The 11,576-nt window shown below is 42.9% G+C and overlaps 2 protein-coding genes across 2 annotated transcripts; one reads left to right on the top strand and one right to left on the bottom strand.

Moving 5' to 3' along the window:
* Nucleotides 1-45: 45 nt before the first annotated feature.
* Nucleotides 46-4,054, bottom strand: LOC147203627 (uncharacterized). The gene is made up of 2 exons (XM_086114244.1): nt 3,842-4,054; nt 46-3,051 (listed from the first exon to the last, which is right to left on the bottom strand). Exon 2 carries the CDS (start codon nt 2,908-2,910, stop codon nt 1,408-1,410), a length of 1,503 nt encoding a protein of 500 aa, XP_085970370.1. The 5' UTR covers nt 2,911-3,051; nt 3,842-4,054; the 3' UTR covers nt 46-1,407.
* A 119-nt stretch (nt 4,055-4,173) lies between these two features.
* Nucleotides 4,174-10,814, top strand: smg9 (SMG9 nonsense mediated mRNA decay factor). Its single transcript, XM_086114243.1, has 14 exons — nt 4,174-4,417; nt 4,493-4,655; nt 4,727-4,801; nt 5,365-5,599; nt 5,679-5,776; nt 5,853-5,965; nt 7,089-7,200; nt 7,712-7,807; nt 7,899-7,984; nt 8,828-8,934; nt 9,028-9,135; nt 9,357-9,482; nt 9,558-9,705; nt 10,440-10,814. The coding sequence occupies exons 2-14, from the start codon at nt 4,509-4,511 to the stop codon at nt 10,516-10,518; spliced, it is 1,530 nt and encodes a 509-aa protein (XP_085970369.1). The 5' UTR covers nt 4,174-4,417; nt 4,493-4,508; the 3' UTR covers nt 10,519-10,814.
* Nucleotides 10,815-11,576: the final 762 nt, after the last annotated feature.

The raw sequence follows: 11,576 nt of genomic DNA, 5'->3' as shown, positions 1-11,576 counted from the left end.
TGCAGAGATCAACATGTTTCAACACAGCTTAACAAAAACGCAGTGTTGCAGACGAAGACATCTTTATTTGAAATTGTTTAAAATCTTGTGTTCGTGTCAAATGAAAGATCTTCATTATGGGATGCAGCCCTAGTTTTTGTGGGGACATTGATAACAGGGTGCAAGCTGGCTGCTCTTCAGTGGCCTAACAACTCCACCTAGCGGACATTGAGTAGGTTGCGTATAGTCGGAATTCAAATATCATTGACAGTTCATTAAAACCCACTACTTTTCACAACACAGGAAAATTGAACCACCCAACATATGACGTACAGTGAACCCCCGCATATTCACTATTAACATTCTCAAATTCACAATTTTTTCATTATTATCTAAATATGCTTTCCTCTGATTGGTAGTTGCTTATATGTCTGTGTTGCCGTGTCTCTTCAAGTTGACTCCGTTGAAATTTAGCGGACCAGTGGATCAGAACGATGCCCCAATCATCCGAGAGCATTTTTATTTTCCCAAGACTATCTCCATGGTGACACCCGCTGATTTATCGGCCGCTCGGCAAGCATTCTGATCCAATTGTGAATGTGTCGCTGTGTCCTGTTAAAATTTGAGAATGTAATTTTAGCATGTGAAAGCTGACGTTAACGAAGCAATCCCCCATGAAACATGCCAAAACAAACACAATACTGGTTCCAAAATGCTTTGTAGTTTCTCCAAAAATAAAGCGTTGATTCCTCAATCCCTCTGAGGTTGGGAGCTTAATCAAAGTTTTTGTTTCGCACTAGACACAATATTTAAGAGGCTGAGATTCCGATGATTTGGATAATTTAAACAAGATCTCTTAACCATGAATCGACTATCAAAATAGTTGTTGAGTAATTTGATATTTGAGAAGTTGTCAATTAATTGATAAATCATTTCTCCTCAAACATTCTTTGCTACCATCATGTGGGTATCAATTCACATAACCTCCTTTTGTGGGCGTCAATTTCTTGCAATTTTCTCTATTCATGCCAAGGTTGGATTCGTACACCAACGCCAATAGTGGGGTTTCACTGTACATCTTCCATTCAAACAATCAATCCCAAAACACATACCTCATTGGAAAGGAAGCACTTTGTTAGAAAACCTCACACGACTGGACAAACTATCTCTATGGGGAGGATGAACTGGAGATTTTCTTTTTTTGTATGTGTATATTGCTGAAATCAGTGACGTTTCTTGTATTCTGCTGTTGTCAAAATAAATTGGAATTTGCACGTCGTTAAAACTGCTCTGGATATGCTTGGAATTGAAAGCGGTGTGGGATGTTGACACGAGTTTCATCATAAATAAGCATTTTAATGAACAGTGTGATTGAAATCATGTGTAAGACATCCTTTTTGCTAATCAACACTTTTGTATTAGGGATTGTCATTTACAGATGTTTTCAAAATGTCTGGTTTTCACATTGTTTTTAATCTGATGCCATATGTAGGCAGATGCCCGATAAAAGAAATGCCCACAGCTGCATGCAAGGGGCATCCTGCACCTTCCCTGGCATTGTTTCTTTTTCCAAGTCTTTCCCTTCAGGTGCTCGGCTAAGAGTCTAGCTCCGGTGAAGGTGTTCCCGCAGTTGACGCAGATATAATTCTTGGCCTCGGCATGCTGCACACGGTGCCGCAGGAGGTGCAGCCGGTGCTTGAAGGCGCGGCCGCACTGGCACCGGTGCGAGCGGCTGCCTCGGTGGAGGTAGCGATGGCTAATGGCTAGATAGGGCTGCCGAAGGATGGTGCCGCACTGTCGGCAGGTGCGCAGCATCCTGGAACACCGGCGAGTTTTTGTGCGCTTTGTCGAGGTCAACTCCTGGCTTTGATTTTCCAACAAGGCCAGAATTGTGGGTAGTGGAGCTGAGCATGATGGGTCAGGGTGGCTTGTCTCAGCCTCGTCAGAAAAAGAATATGTGTGGTCCGCAGGGAGCTGTCCATGTCCAATGATGTGTTTGGTGTTGATGACGACCTTGGGAGTAGTCTTTGTGACCGCATTCATCGACACCTCATTGTCCGTCAAGCCCAACGGTTTGTTGATGATGCACAACTTAGTGCTGACCACCGACGTGTGAACTCGGGTGACGTGGGCCAACAAGAACCTTTCATTGACAAAGAAGGATTTGCATATGGCACACGCTTTGGGCATGGATTCGGAGCAGAAGCAGATCAAGCACAAGCGGCCTCGGTTGGGAGTCTGGTGCTGATGGCGCGCGTCCCAGTTACTGAACACCTGGCCGCAGACGTCACATGAGTACAAGAAAGTGCGGTGCTCCTTGAGAGCCGCCTCGTTAGGAAAGAACATCTTGCAGCGAAAGCATTGAAATGTTTTGCCCAACAGGCTGGTGCAGTGGCGCAGATGCAGCTTAATGGACCTGAAGGGGCCTCGGCCACATTCTTTGCAAATGGAGTCCTTGATAGCAGGGAGGGTGGACTTGCCTCTACTGACATGGTCTGCAAAATCAGCGGACTCCGTCGAGCTCGAGTTTGTGTCCTCATCTGATTCTGCGTCACTGAGATCACCTTGAGCTGCTTTGAAGTCAAAGTCAATATCATCACCAGTGGCACTGCTTGTTGAATCATCTGTGCTCACGTCATCAGAGTCGAGGGGTCTTCCCGGTTTGTAGTCTGCGCTGTTTCCAGACTTCTCCAGGCTCGTCGCCGGCTCCATGTCTGACGCTAGGTCACTCCTTTCGTCCGTTGAGCCCGAGCAGTGTTCTTCCGCATGTTTGTTAAGGTCCCACACGTTACTAAAAGACCGAGAGCACTTCCAGCACACCGGCGGACAGTGTGCATTGTCCAAGTGTAAGGAGAGCGTTGACAAATGTCGGAAGGTGATGTTGCAGATGTGGCAGGTGGCTGTAATGTTGTGGCTGGTGTAGTGGGACATCAAGCTGCTAATTCTGCACAAACACCGACCGCACTCTCACCATTTCGCTTGCCACCGACGGGAATCCTCCTGTGCTTGTGTGACCTCATTGTGTGACATTCATCACCGCTCGGGCCCTCAGACAAGCGACCTACGAAAAGTCTGAAAGCAAAGCATCGTGTTAACATTTTTCAACTGTCATGACAGATGCAACAGTGAAAACGCTTGATTTCAAACGCCAATTAGGAATTACTCCTAGATTTGCCAACGAAAATGGTAAAATGGGACCCTTGTATTTCTAGATGATGTGACTGCTGACAAAAAGCAGCCTGATGAATTTCATTTAGCAGGAACTGAAAACAGTTGCAGTTGATGCCTGGAAGAATCCAGCATCTGGTGATGTCGATGCATTCAAGATTTCAGGCTGCAACTGACAGCAAAGATCATGTTGAATAGCACACACTGTATGTGAGGAGGTGCATTCATAGGTGTGCACTTGTATTGTTTACAATTTTGGATTATGTGGTTCTTGGACATGTATGGAATTAAATAAAGAAGGTCTTTATGGATATTTTGATAATAAGCCTTAATTTTGACAACTAAAGCTTCACCTGTAAATAAACAGACGTCCAGGTAGTTCTGCGCAGTTTCATTGGTATTCTAACTGATAAATTAGCACAACCAAGACTTAAAACGTGACACGCTAATTTGTAACATGGTGAAATATAATTAATAACTAACATACAACCCTCCTGAATACAAAGCTGTTGGTTGGTTCGAATGATTCCATAACTGCAAATAACTCACAGTTAGCTAAATGACTTGTAATCGGGGGATTTACAGTCAGGAATACAAGGGCGTCTATGTAGGTTTGTGTCCATGGCAAGCAAATGTCAACTAGGCGTGCTTCTAAGACGCTGAGCCATATTATGAAAGAAAGAAACCCCCTTACGTTGATACATTTGAAGACACTGCGATGTTGACGATGGACGCCGCTTTTCAAACCGGAAGAATAACCCAGTCGTTTCCCGTCCCCAGAATGCACCACGGTGGTCCAAATTTACAAATAAACGAGCCGTTTTACGTGAAGGTATCAAAAGGAATTCAACCATAAAAAAACATATGCATAAAAAATTTAATAAAACAAAATTATATTCCTGTTGTTCATATAATGTCTTTCAATACGTTAAAATAAGCAATGATCGATGATGTCGGAACAACTGATGTTCCAATATGTTTCACAACGTCAACATTTAGTACACACATGTACGCTTGATGTGTAACGCCAGCGGTGCTTCCTTGTGAAAGCTATTAAAGGACACTTTAGCCAGAAAACGGTTAACGTTTAAATTAATCTAAGTGTCACAAATACTAAGCGTGGCTTTATGTTTATTGTTTGGTGATGCTTTTTTATGTCATCATAAAATCTTTCGCAAGAGTTTTGGTTTTTCATATGTTTGGCGAGACTACGTTTATTATTGTGGATACATATAGGGGACACAGAAAGTTGACTTGATCTCGCTTCTAGGTAAAGTAGGTGGCGCTAACTAGCTGTCTGGGAAATTGCTTATTTCGAGTAACTGCTTATTGAATTGATTACCAGTCAGTGTGTGGCAAACATGTCAGAATCAGGCCACAGTCAGCCTGGCATATATGGACCGGGGCGTCGGAGACGGCGACGTCGTGGCGACCGGGACATTGGACCTCCAGGCCAGAACCTGTCCGGTCCCAGTCGGGATCGAGAATACCAACCGCGGGAACGAAGGGTAACGCTTAACGGTAACACCAGTTATTCCGACGTCCTCCGTGTGACTCATTTGGTTGTTATTGTTTTCAGGACGGAAGTGAGGAACCACAAGGTCCTCTGATTCAGAAGACTCCCATCATTCTGGCAAAGCCCCCCGGGGAGAGGGTATTCTATTTATTCACAAATGAACCTCTTTATTAAACAAGTACCTGTACACTAACCTATACCATCAGTAATTCCCAACCACTTTGTTGTCTCAGGTCATCTGGTGCTGCGGGAGATTATTCAATGACACTTAAGTAGTCCAAAAAGAATTTTTGATGACGACATATCATATGCAGTATCGATTTCATCTACTTACAAGAACGTTGTTTAGTGACAGGCAGAACCACTCTTCACTCTTTCAATAGATGGCAGAAGGTCCAATTAATCTTACTGTTAAATGTATTGATGGATGTTGACTGCAAAAGATGCATTTGGATCATCTAAATTGGTGATGCAATTCGTGAATGGATAAAAATGAGATTTGGAATTGTTATAATCACAATTTAGCAAGCCTTCTTGTAGCGACTTATCCCTAAGCCACTGCGCAAATTAGTCTGTTGCGTGACATTCATTACCTCTCAATGTTTCTGTCAAACAAGATAGCATTTGAAATGGTCAATGCTAGAAATATACTTATCTTTCATCTTTTCACTGATTTGTTTCCTTTTTGGACATTTTTGAAGGCCAAGCCATTACAGAGTACGGTTGTCAGCGCAGCTCCAGTTCTTGACAAGCCGATCATGCTCATGAAGGCTCGGGACGACACGGTGAAACCGACCACTCCTCCAGAAGCGACGCCTCAGTCTACAGGTCCCGGGCCCTCCAAAGTGGAGAGAGAAGGCCAACGACCCACCCAGCCCGTCTACCAGATCCAGAACCGAGGAATGGGTGCCTCTGCAACAAGCAGCGCTGTGGATCGTGAGTTACCATTGATTTCCATCTTAAAAGCGCAGAGAAGATTCACAGATTAATTCAAAATATAATGATCTGATTGCAGCCTTGGTCGGCCAATCTAAACTCATCCCACCAGAGAAGATGAAGCACAGCATCAAGCTGGTGGATGAGCAATTGAACTGGTGTGACAGTGCCATGGAGGTGAAATCATCAGCGCATAGACTTTCCTGTCATGCCTAAGCATTCAGGAGTTTATATGTTGTATTATGATGTGCAGTACCTGCGGGACCAAACTGATATGCTGGTGGTGGGAGTCATTGGCCTGCAGGGAACTGGGAAATCAACTGTCATGTCTTTGCTGTCAGCCAACACCCCTGAAGAAGACCAAAGGTAAAGAAAAGCAACAAGCATATACTTTTGTTGACATAAACATATCTGTTTGTTGATAGCCCTGTGTTTACCATGTATAATAAATACATTTTCAACGTGAATTTGGTTGAATGTTAAGTGGGCAGTAATGAATAATCCTTTTTGTATATTGGCGGAGAATGTCAGAAAACAGGAAATTCTTGTACCTCTTAGCTCTTAAATCTATCTATGCCTCTGTTCCACTTTTGGAATGATGGCACACTCTTTCAACACACGCTGGCGTTGTGGTTAAACCTACCTGCTCTTGTCTAGTACACACCAAGAGCTCCTTTTTATATTAGTGCATTCATGCAACATTTGAAACCTGCATGCTTGTGTTACTGGGCGTGAGTTTCTTAAATATACAAAGGAATCCAGCTAGTTTCCCAGGCGAGAACGGTGGCGCAATGGATTCAAACTACCCTGATCATATCACCACTGGATTAAACATGTTCCCACGCAGCACCCTTCAATGGCCATTCAAGTGTAAAGGAGAGAGAAAAGAAGGCGAGATGTTGGCAATCTAGTTTGTGGTTAAAAAAAAATCCCCCCCAAAATAATTATAACATACACATTTGCAATTGGTCAAAAATTTGCAATCATTTGTACAGGGTGACCCTGAAGTCTGGACACATAGGCAAAAATGCACATTTTCAACAGTATTTTGATCTATCTGATCTAATTTCTAAAATTTGTGTAGTTAGGTTGATGCGCTCTGCAAGATTGACATGAATTAAGAATCTATACGCCCATCTATTGTCCAAATTTTAGGGACCTGCTCTTTCTTGGGGAGTCAAAGTCGACTTCCTCTGACATTTCAAAAATATTGTCCTTATTTTGTTTAAATGAAGACGTATTGTCCTACGGTGTGAATGTGAGTGGCCATTTGTTATTCCCCGCATGTGACTGCTGAACAGCATGTGGTGTACACTGCCAGTAGCACAAAGTCAGCTGGGATCCACTAATGAGGACAAGGGCAAAAGGAAATGCACGGATGATTTTTTTTTTTTTTTAGGTTTTACACCCTCAAAATGTTTTCAGTGGATGTGAAGCTCATCGAAAGAACATGAATGTTTGAGAAGAACGTGGTCGTTGGTGTGCACAGGGGTTACGCATTCAGAGCGCAGACTCAAGAGATGAAGGAGCGAGGTGGAAACCAGAGCACAGGAATTGACTTCTTCATCACGCAGGAGAGGATCATCTTCTTGGACACCCAGGTGGGGAATCAAAATAGTGGAAGTACAGTGGAACTTTGGAGTGTGAAACAAAGTTACCAGCTCTGTAATCAAACAACACAAAATCGAATACAATTACTCGGCTTTTGATGTGACCGTGTTGCTTTTGAACCATTTTAATAGATATCATTTAAGCGTAAAAACACGTTTGTGTGACTTGTCTGTGAAATAGAATGTCAGATATTTTTTTACCTCACAATTTAAAATACAGAACCCCCAAAAGAAATTCACTTGAAATAAAATACAATGAAAGAGCCCTGAGTAACAAACTCAAGTTAATCGATAAAATTGATTCATCGCTCATCCTTGCAGAGAATATTACAAATTTTGATTTTAAAAAAAAAGACATTCCCGTCACTCTCACAAGAGGTGGGAAGTGGTGGAACCACATCTCATGTTGTGTGTGCGTTCAATTTTTCCTCATATTATTGATGTCAACTTCGGAGTCATTTTGGTGTGACAGGCATGCAAAAAGTGTGTTCTGTTCCCCCAGCCAATGCTCAGCCCCTCTATTCTGGACCACCTCATCAACAATGATCGCAAGTTGCCCCCGGAATACAATCTCCCTTACACCTATGTGGAGATGCAGGTTAGAGGCCGCCCTGTGCTAAAAATATTTTCTGTACCTGGAGACAATGAGGCAGTTCTGAATTAACTTCCTCCCATTAACCTCTGTACAGTCTCTTCAGATTGCCTCCTTCCTGTTTACAGTGTGCCACGTGGTCATTGTGGTTCAAGATTGGTTCACTGACTTAAACCTCTACAGGTGGGTACTTGTTGATTCAAGACCTCTCGGCGTTGAAAATGAAAATAAACTGGATAGTGACACAGGGAGACAATAACAAAAACCTTACCCGGTCCTCCCTCAGGAATGTTGGGCATTTCTCCTTATATTGTGAGAGGATATTTGTCTTCTGCTCTTTAATAAGAGCAGTAATGTCGTTCTCACCGTTGGTCTCAAGGGAAGACACACGTGGACAAATCCAAGCTTGTTGAGAACAACTTGCACTGCACCTACAGACTGGTGCGATCAGTCAGTTGCCTCGTCCGCTGTGCGATTGTCCAGAAAAGGATTCACGTGGTGGGAGATTATGTTGTTGTGCATGAGTCAAGCAACAACAAGCTGCTTGAAGCTTGAACTTTAGTGCTAAAAATCAGAAAATATGCCTCGCCTTTAGTGAGGACTGCCTCAATCGGCTGAATATCTGCGATAACTACCGCTATCACGTTGTAACTAATGTGTCAGCCGAATTTGATCTCTGATCAGTTAAAGAAACAGTCCCAATGCTAATATAATTTAGTTAGTTACATCGGCCAGCAATACTGATTCTGAAGGGTGATATCACGTAGAGGCTGCAGTCTGTTCAGACAAAAGGTACTATATCCACTGATGCGTATTTGAAGCAGTGCAGCCCAAGGAAATGCCACAAAATGAATACAATATTGGGAGGTGGGATCTATTTCATGGAACTAATATTAGAATTACATAGGTCAGTGCTTCTGATAGTTTTTATGCCAGCAGGGAAGGCCTGGCACTGATTTTTCACCACTGGTAAAAATCTAAGCATACAGTGATGATTTCTTTTTTCGGGGGTTTGGGGGGTGTTAGGTTTCTTCAAACGGCTGAAATGCTGAAACCTTCCACGCCGTCTGCAAGCCACGACAGCACGGGCTCGTCTGGTAGTGAGGACGGCGCAGAGTACTATCCACACATAGGTGGGACTTCTTCGCTCCTCGCTCATCCACCCACCTTTTTTAATGACTTGGAGTAATAATAACAATAATAATAAACTCCTCTCCTGCTTCCAGTGTTCCTCCAGAATAAGAGCAGGCGTGAGGACTTCTGCCCAAGGAATCTGAAAGACATGCATATGGTGGTGGACAAATTAATGGCCCACTCTCACCTCAAATACAAAGGTCTGTTGTTCTTCTCATTTCACATGACCGCGCCTTGTTAAAACTGCCCTTATTGTTAGTACTATTAAAGTGCAATGAAAGCAAAATGCATGCCCGAATTACTCAGAGGTTTTGCAAGATTTACAAAAGATTTTGCAGATTCAACATAAGAGTTTCCACTGCATGAGTTTTGATTACCAAACAAATGACACATGAATATTCATCTAATGGTATGTTTTTAGGTTCAGTGTCCATGCTGGACTGCAATATTTTCCCTGGTCTTTGCCAGAACTATATGACAACTGAAGTCAACATGTTCCTGCTCCCCATGCAGGACATTGACAGCGAGGATAATCTCACTAAAGCCGGTCAGACAGACAAAAGCCGTCAACTTTAAAAACTCCGCTTTTTGTGCGTTGAACTCACCGTTGTACTTTGTTTAGGATCCACAATGACGTATCCCCTCTTCTCCTTGCTCCCGGGTTACAAGGGACACCCTTCCTTCTCCACCATGATCTCCAAGCTGCGCAGCCAAATACTGGCCATGCCCCGGTGTCAGCTGTCACACACCATCCTCACTGAAAAGAACTGGTATGTCACCACTGCTGCATGTAATGTGGGCAATTGGTGATGTACTGTATATATGTATATACTGCTAAAAAAAAAAAAAGGGAAACACTTTGAATTTAATTGCGCTGTTTCAGTGTTCCCTTTATTTTTTTGAGCTGTGTATGTGTGTGTGTGTGTGTGTGTGTGTATCACACCTGGTGACAATTTGGTGTGTTTAAAGTTTAATAATTTAAGATAATAATAACAACCCTGCCCAATTTCTTGGGTTTGTGTATAGGGCACAAAATACTGTTGTAAGCACGTTTTTCATGACAGGCAAATATCCCCCCCACTCTCCAAAAAGGTATTCTTGCATTTGTTTTACTCGAATTGCGAGATGCATTTCGAAACAAAAGATCTATTTGCTAAAAACCTCACCTCCTTGGTTTATGTGCTCTTTCTGACATGGTGGTAGAACAGCACTTTATTTTCCAGAATGCTTTCCTTAAAGCCTTTATAACGGCTTGCCAAACATTTTGAGCATTTCGTTTGGAGCTGATATGTGATGAGTTTCTCTGAATTGCATAATTTCATTCCAATTTCTGTAGTTCAAATTCAATTCAACATTCTGTTAGGTGGAGTCCAATTCAAATTTAAATTCATCTATTTTACGGTAATTGAATTCTGAAATCTTGAATTTTGCCCCACCCTGCCATGTAGACAGAGATGCAACAACAGTGCAAGTCTCCGCCGTGTTTTTGTTTCCATTTCTACAGGTTTCACTATGCCGCTCGAATCTGGGATGGTGTCAAAAAATCCTCCGCCCTCTCTGAATACAGCCGCTTGCTGGGCTAGAAGTGGCGTCCTCATGCTTTTCCAGAGCACCATGCCACAGAAGGACTCAGAAACGAGAGACGTGGCTTTGAAAAGTTTGCAGCCCGGGAGGGAAAAATGATGGGCTGCCACTGGCTAAGGATGACATCACCATTTGGAGATGCTTGTCAGGTTACCTGTACTGTACCTTGTTTCCCAGGGAAATCTGCGCAGTTCAGCGGTGGAAGCTGCGCCCTGCACCGCAGGGGTGGGAAAGACTGAAAAGCAGTTGTGCGGACATGTCTACACATGATTAAACGTCCGTTATTGACCTGTGAGACAGTTTTCTGTTGTGGTTGAACAGCCGGTGCAAGACTTCTCTCATAAAGCCGTTCGTGAATGTGATTTGTGAATGAAATTTCACTTCAAATGTATTAATGTTGAAAAAAAATAACTGCAGCTGCAACAAAGTGCTGTACATAAAATTGAAGATAAAACCAAAGAAATTTGAAAGCAGTAAGAATTTTCTTTTGTCATTCAAATATTTAAATGCACCGTTGACATTGGCATACAGGAGTTTTGTTGCTTTTGATTGCACAGTTGACATGTTGTGCGAAGGTGTGGTTGAGAGGGGAAGAGGTCTAATGTCTCCACTGACCAGTGTGACAGTGCTGGGATGATGAAATTATGATCAGAACTTTAACGCCATTGTGAAAACATAATGGCATTGAAGGAAATATTGCGGCTTTGAAACTGCCTACCTTTTTTTAATAGGTTTTTGTACTAGCTGAGCGTAATGCACTCACATGTCTGTAGAAAGGGGAGTCGCAGATGCATTTTTCTACTACTATGAAAAAGACGCTACAATGCAAAGTGTCTGCAACATTTACTGGGGGGGGGGGGGTCACTGAAAACCACATCTTTGTTTTGAGCTACTGCAGGGGTGAAGGTTGGCATTGCTTGTAGCCCGAACTTTACTAGGTAGAGCAACAACACTGGCATTGTGCCATTGTGTGAGAAAAGGGTAATTTAATTTGGGATTGTGGACATCTTGAGTGACTAGAGCTAGTATTTCCACCAGGTGAGTAAAAAAAGAAAAA

Source organism: Hippocampus guttulatus, chromosome 6, assembly GCF_054856545.1.
Source record: "Hippocampus guttulatus isolate MCC_2025c chromosome 6, RoL_Hgut_1.0, whole genome shotgun sequence".
In the NCBI taxonomy this organism is placed as follows: domain Eukaryota; kingdom Metazoa; phylum Chordata; class Actinopteri; order Syngnathiformes; family Syngnathidae; genus Hippocampus; species Hippocampus guttulatus.
Note: the sequence above shows the minus strand (reverse complement) of the source record. Positions and strands in the feature narration are given on the sequence as shown.

Coding starts and splice junctions, on each gene's coding strand:
- smg9 (XM_086114243.1), top strand. CDS start 4,509: ATGTCAGAATCAGGCCACAGTCAGCCTGGCATATATGGACCGGGGCGT. Junction 4,656..4,726: donor ACCAACCGCGGGAACGAAGG/GTAACGCTTAAC, acceptor TATTGTTTTCAG/GACGGAAGTGAGGAACCACA. Junction 5,966..7,088: donor ACCCCTGAAGAAGACCAAAG/GTAAAGAAAAGC, acceptor TGGTGTGCACAG/GGGTTACGCATTCAGAGCGC.
- LOC147203627 (XM_086114244.1), bottom strand. CDS start 2,910: ATGTCCCACTACACCAGCCACAACATTACAGCCACCTGCCACATCTGC.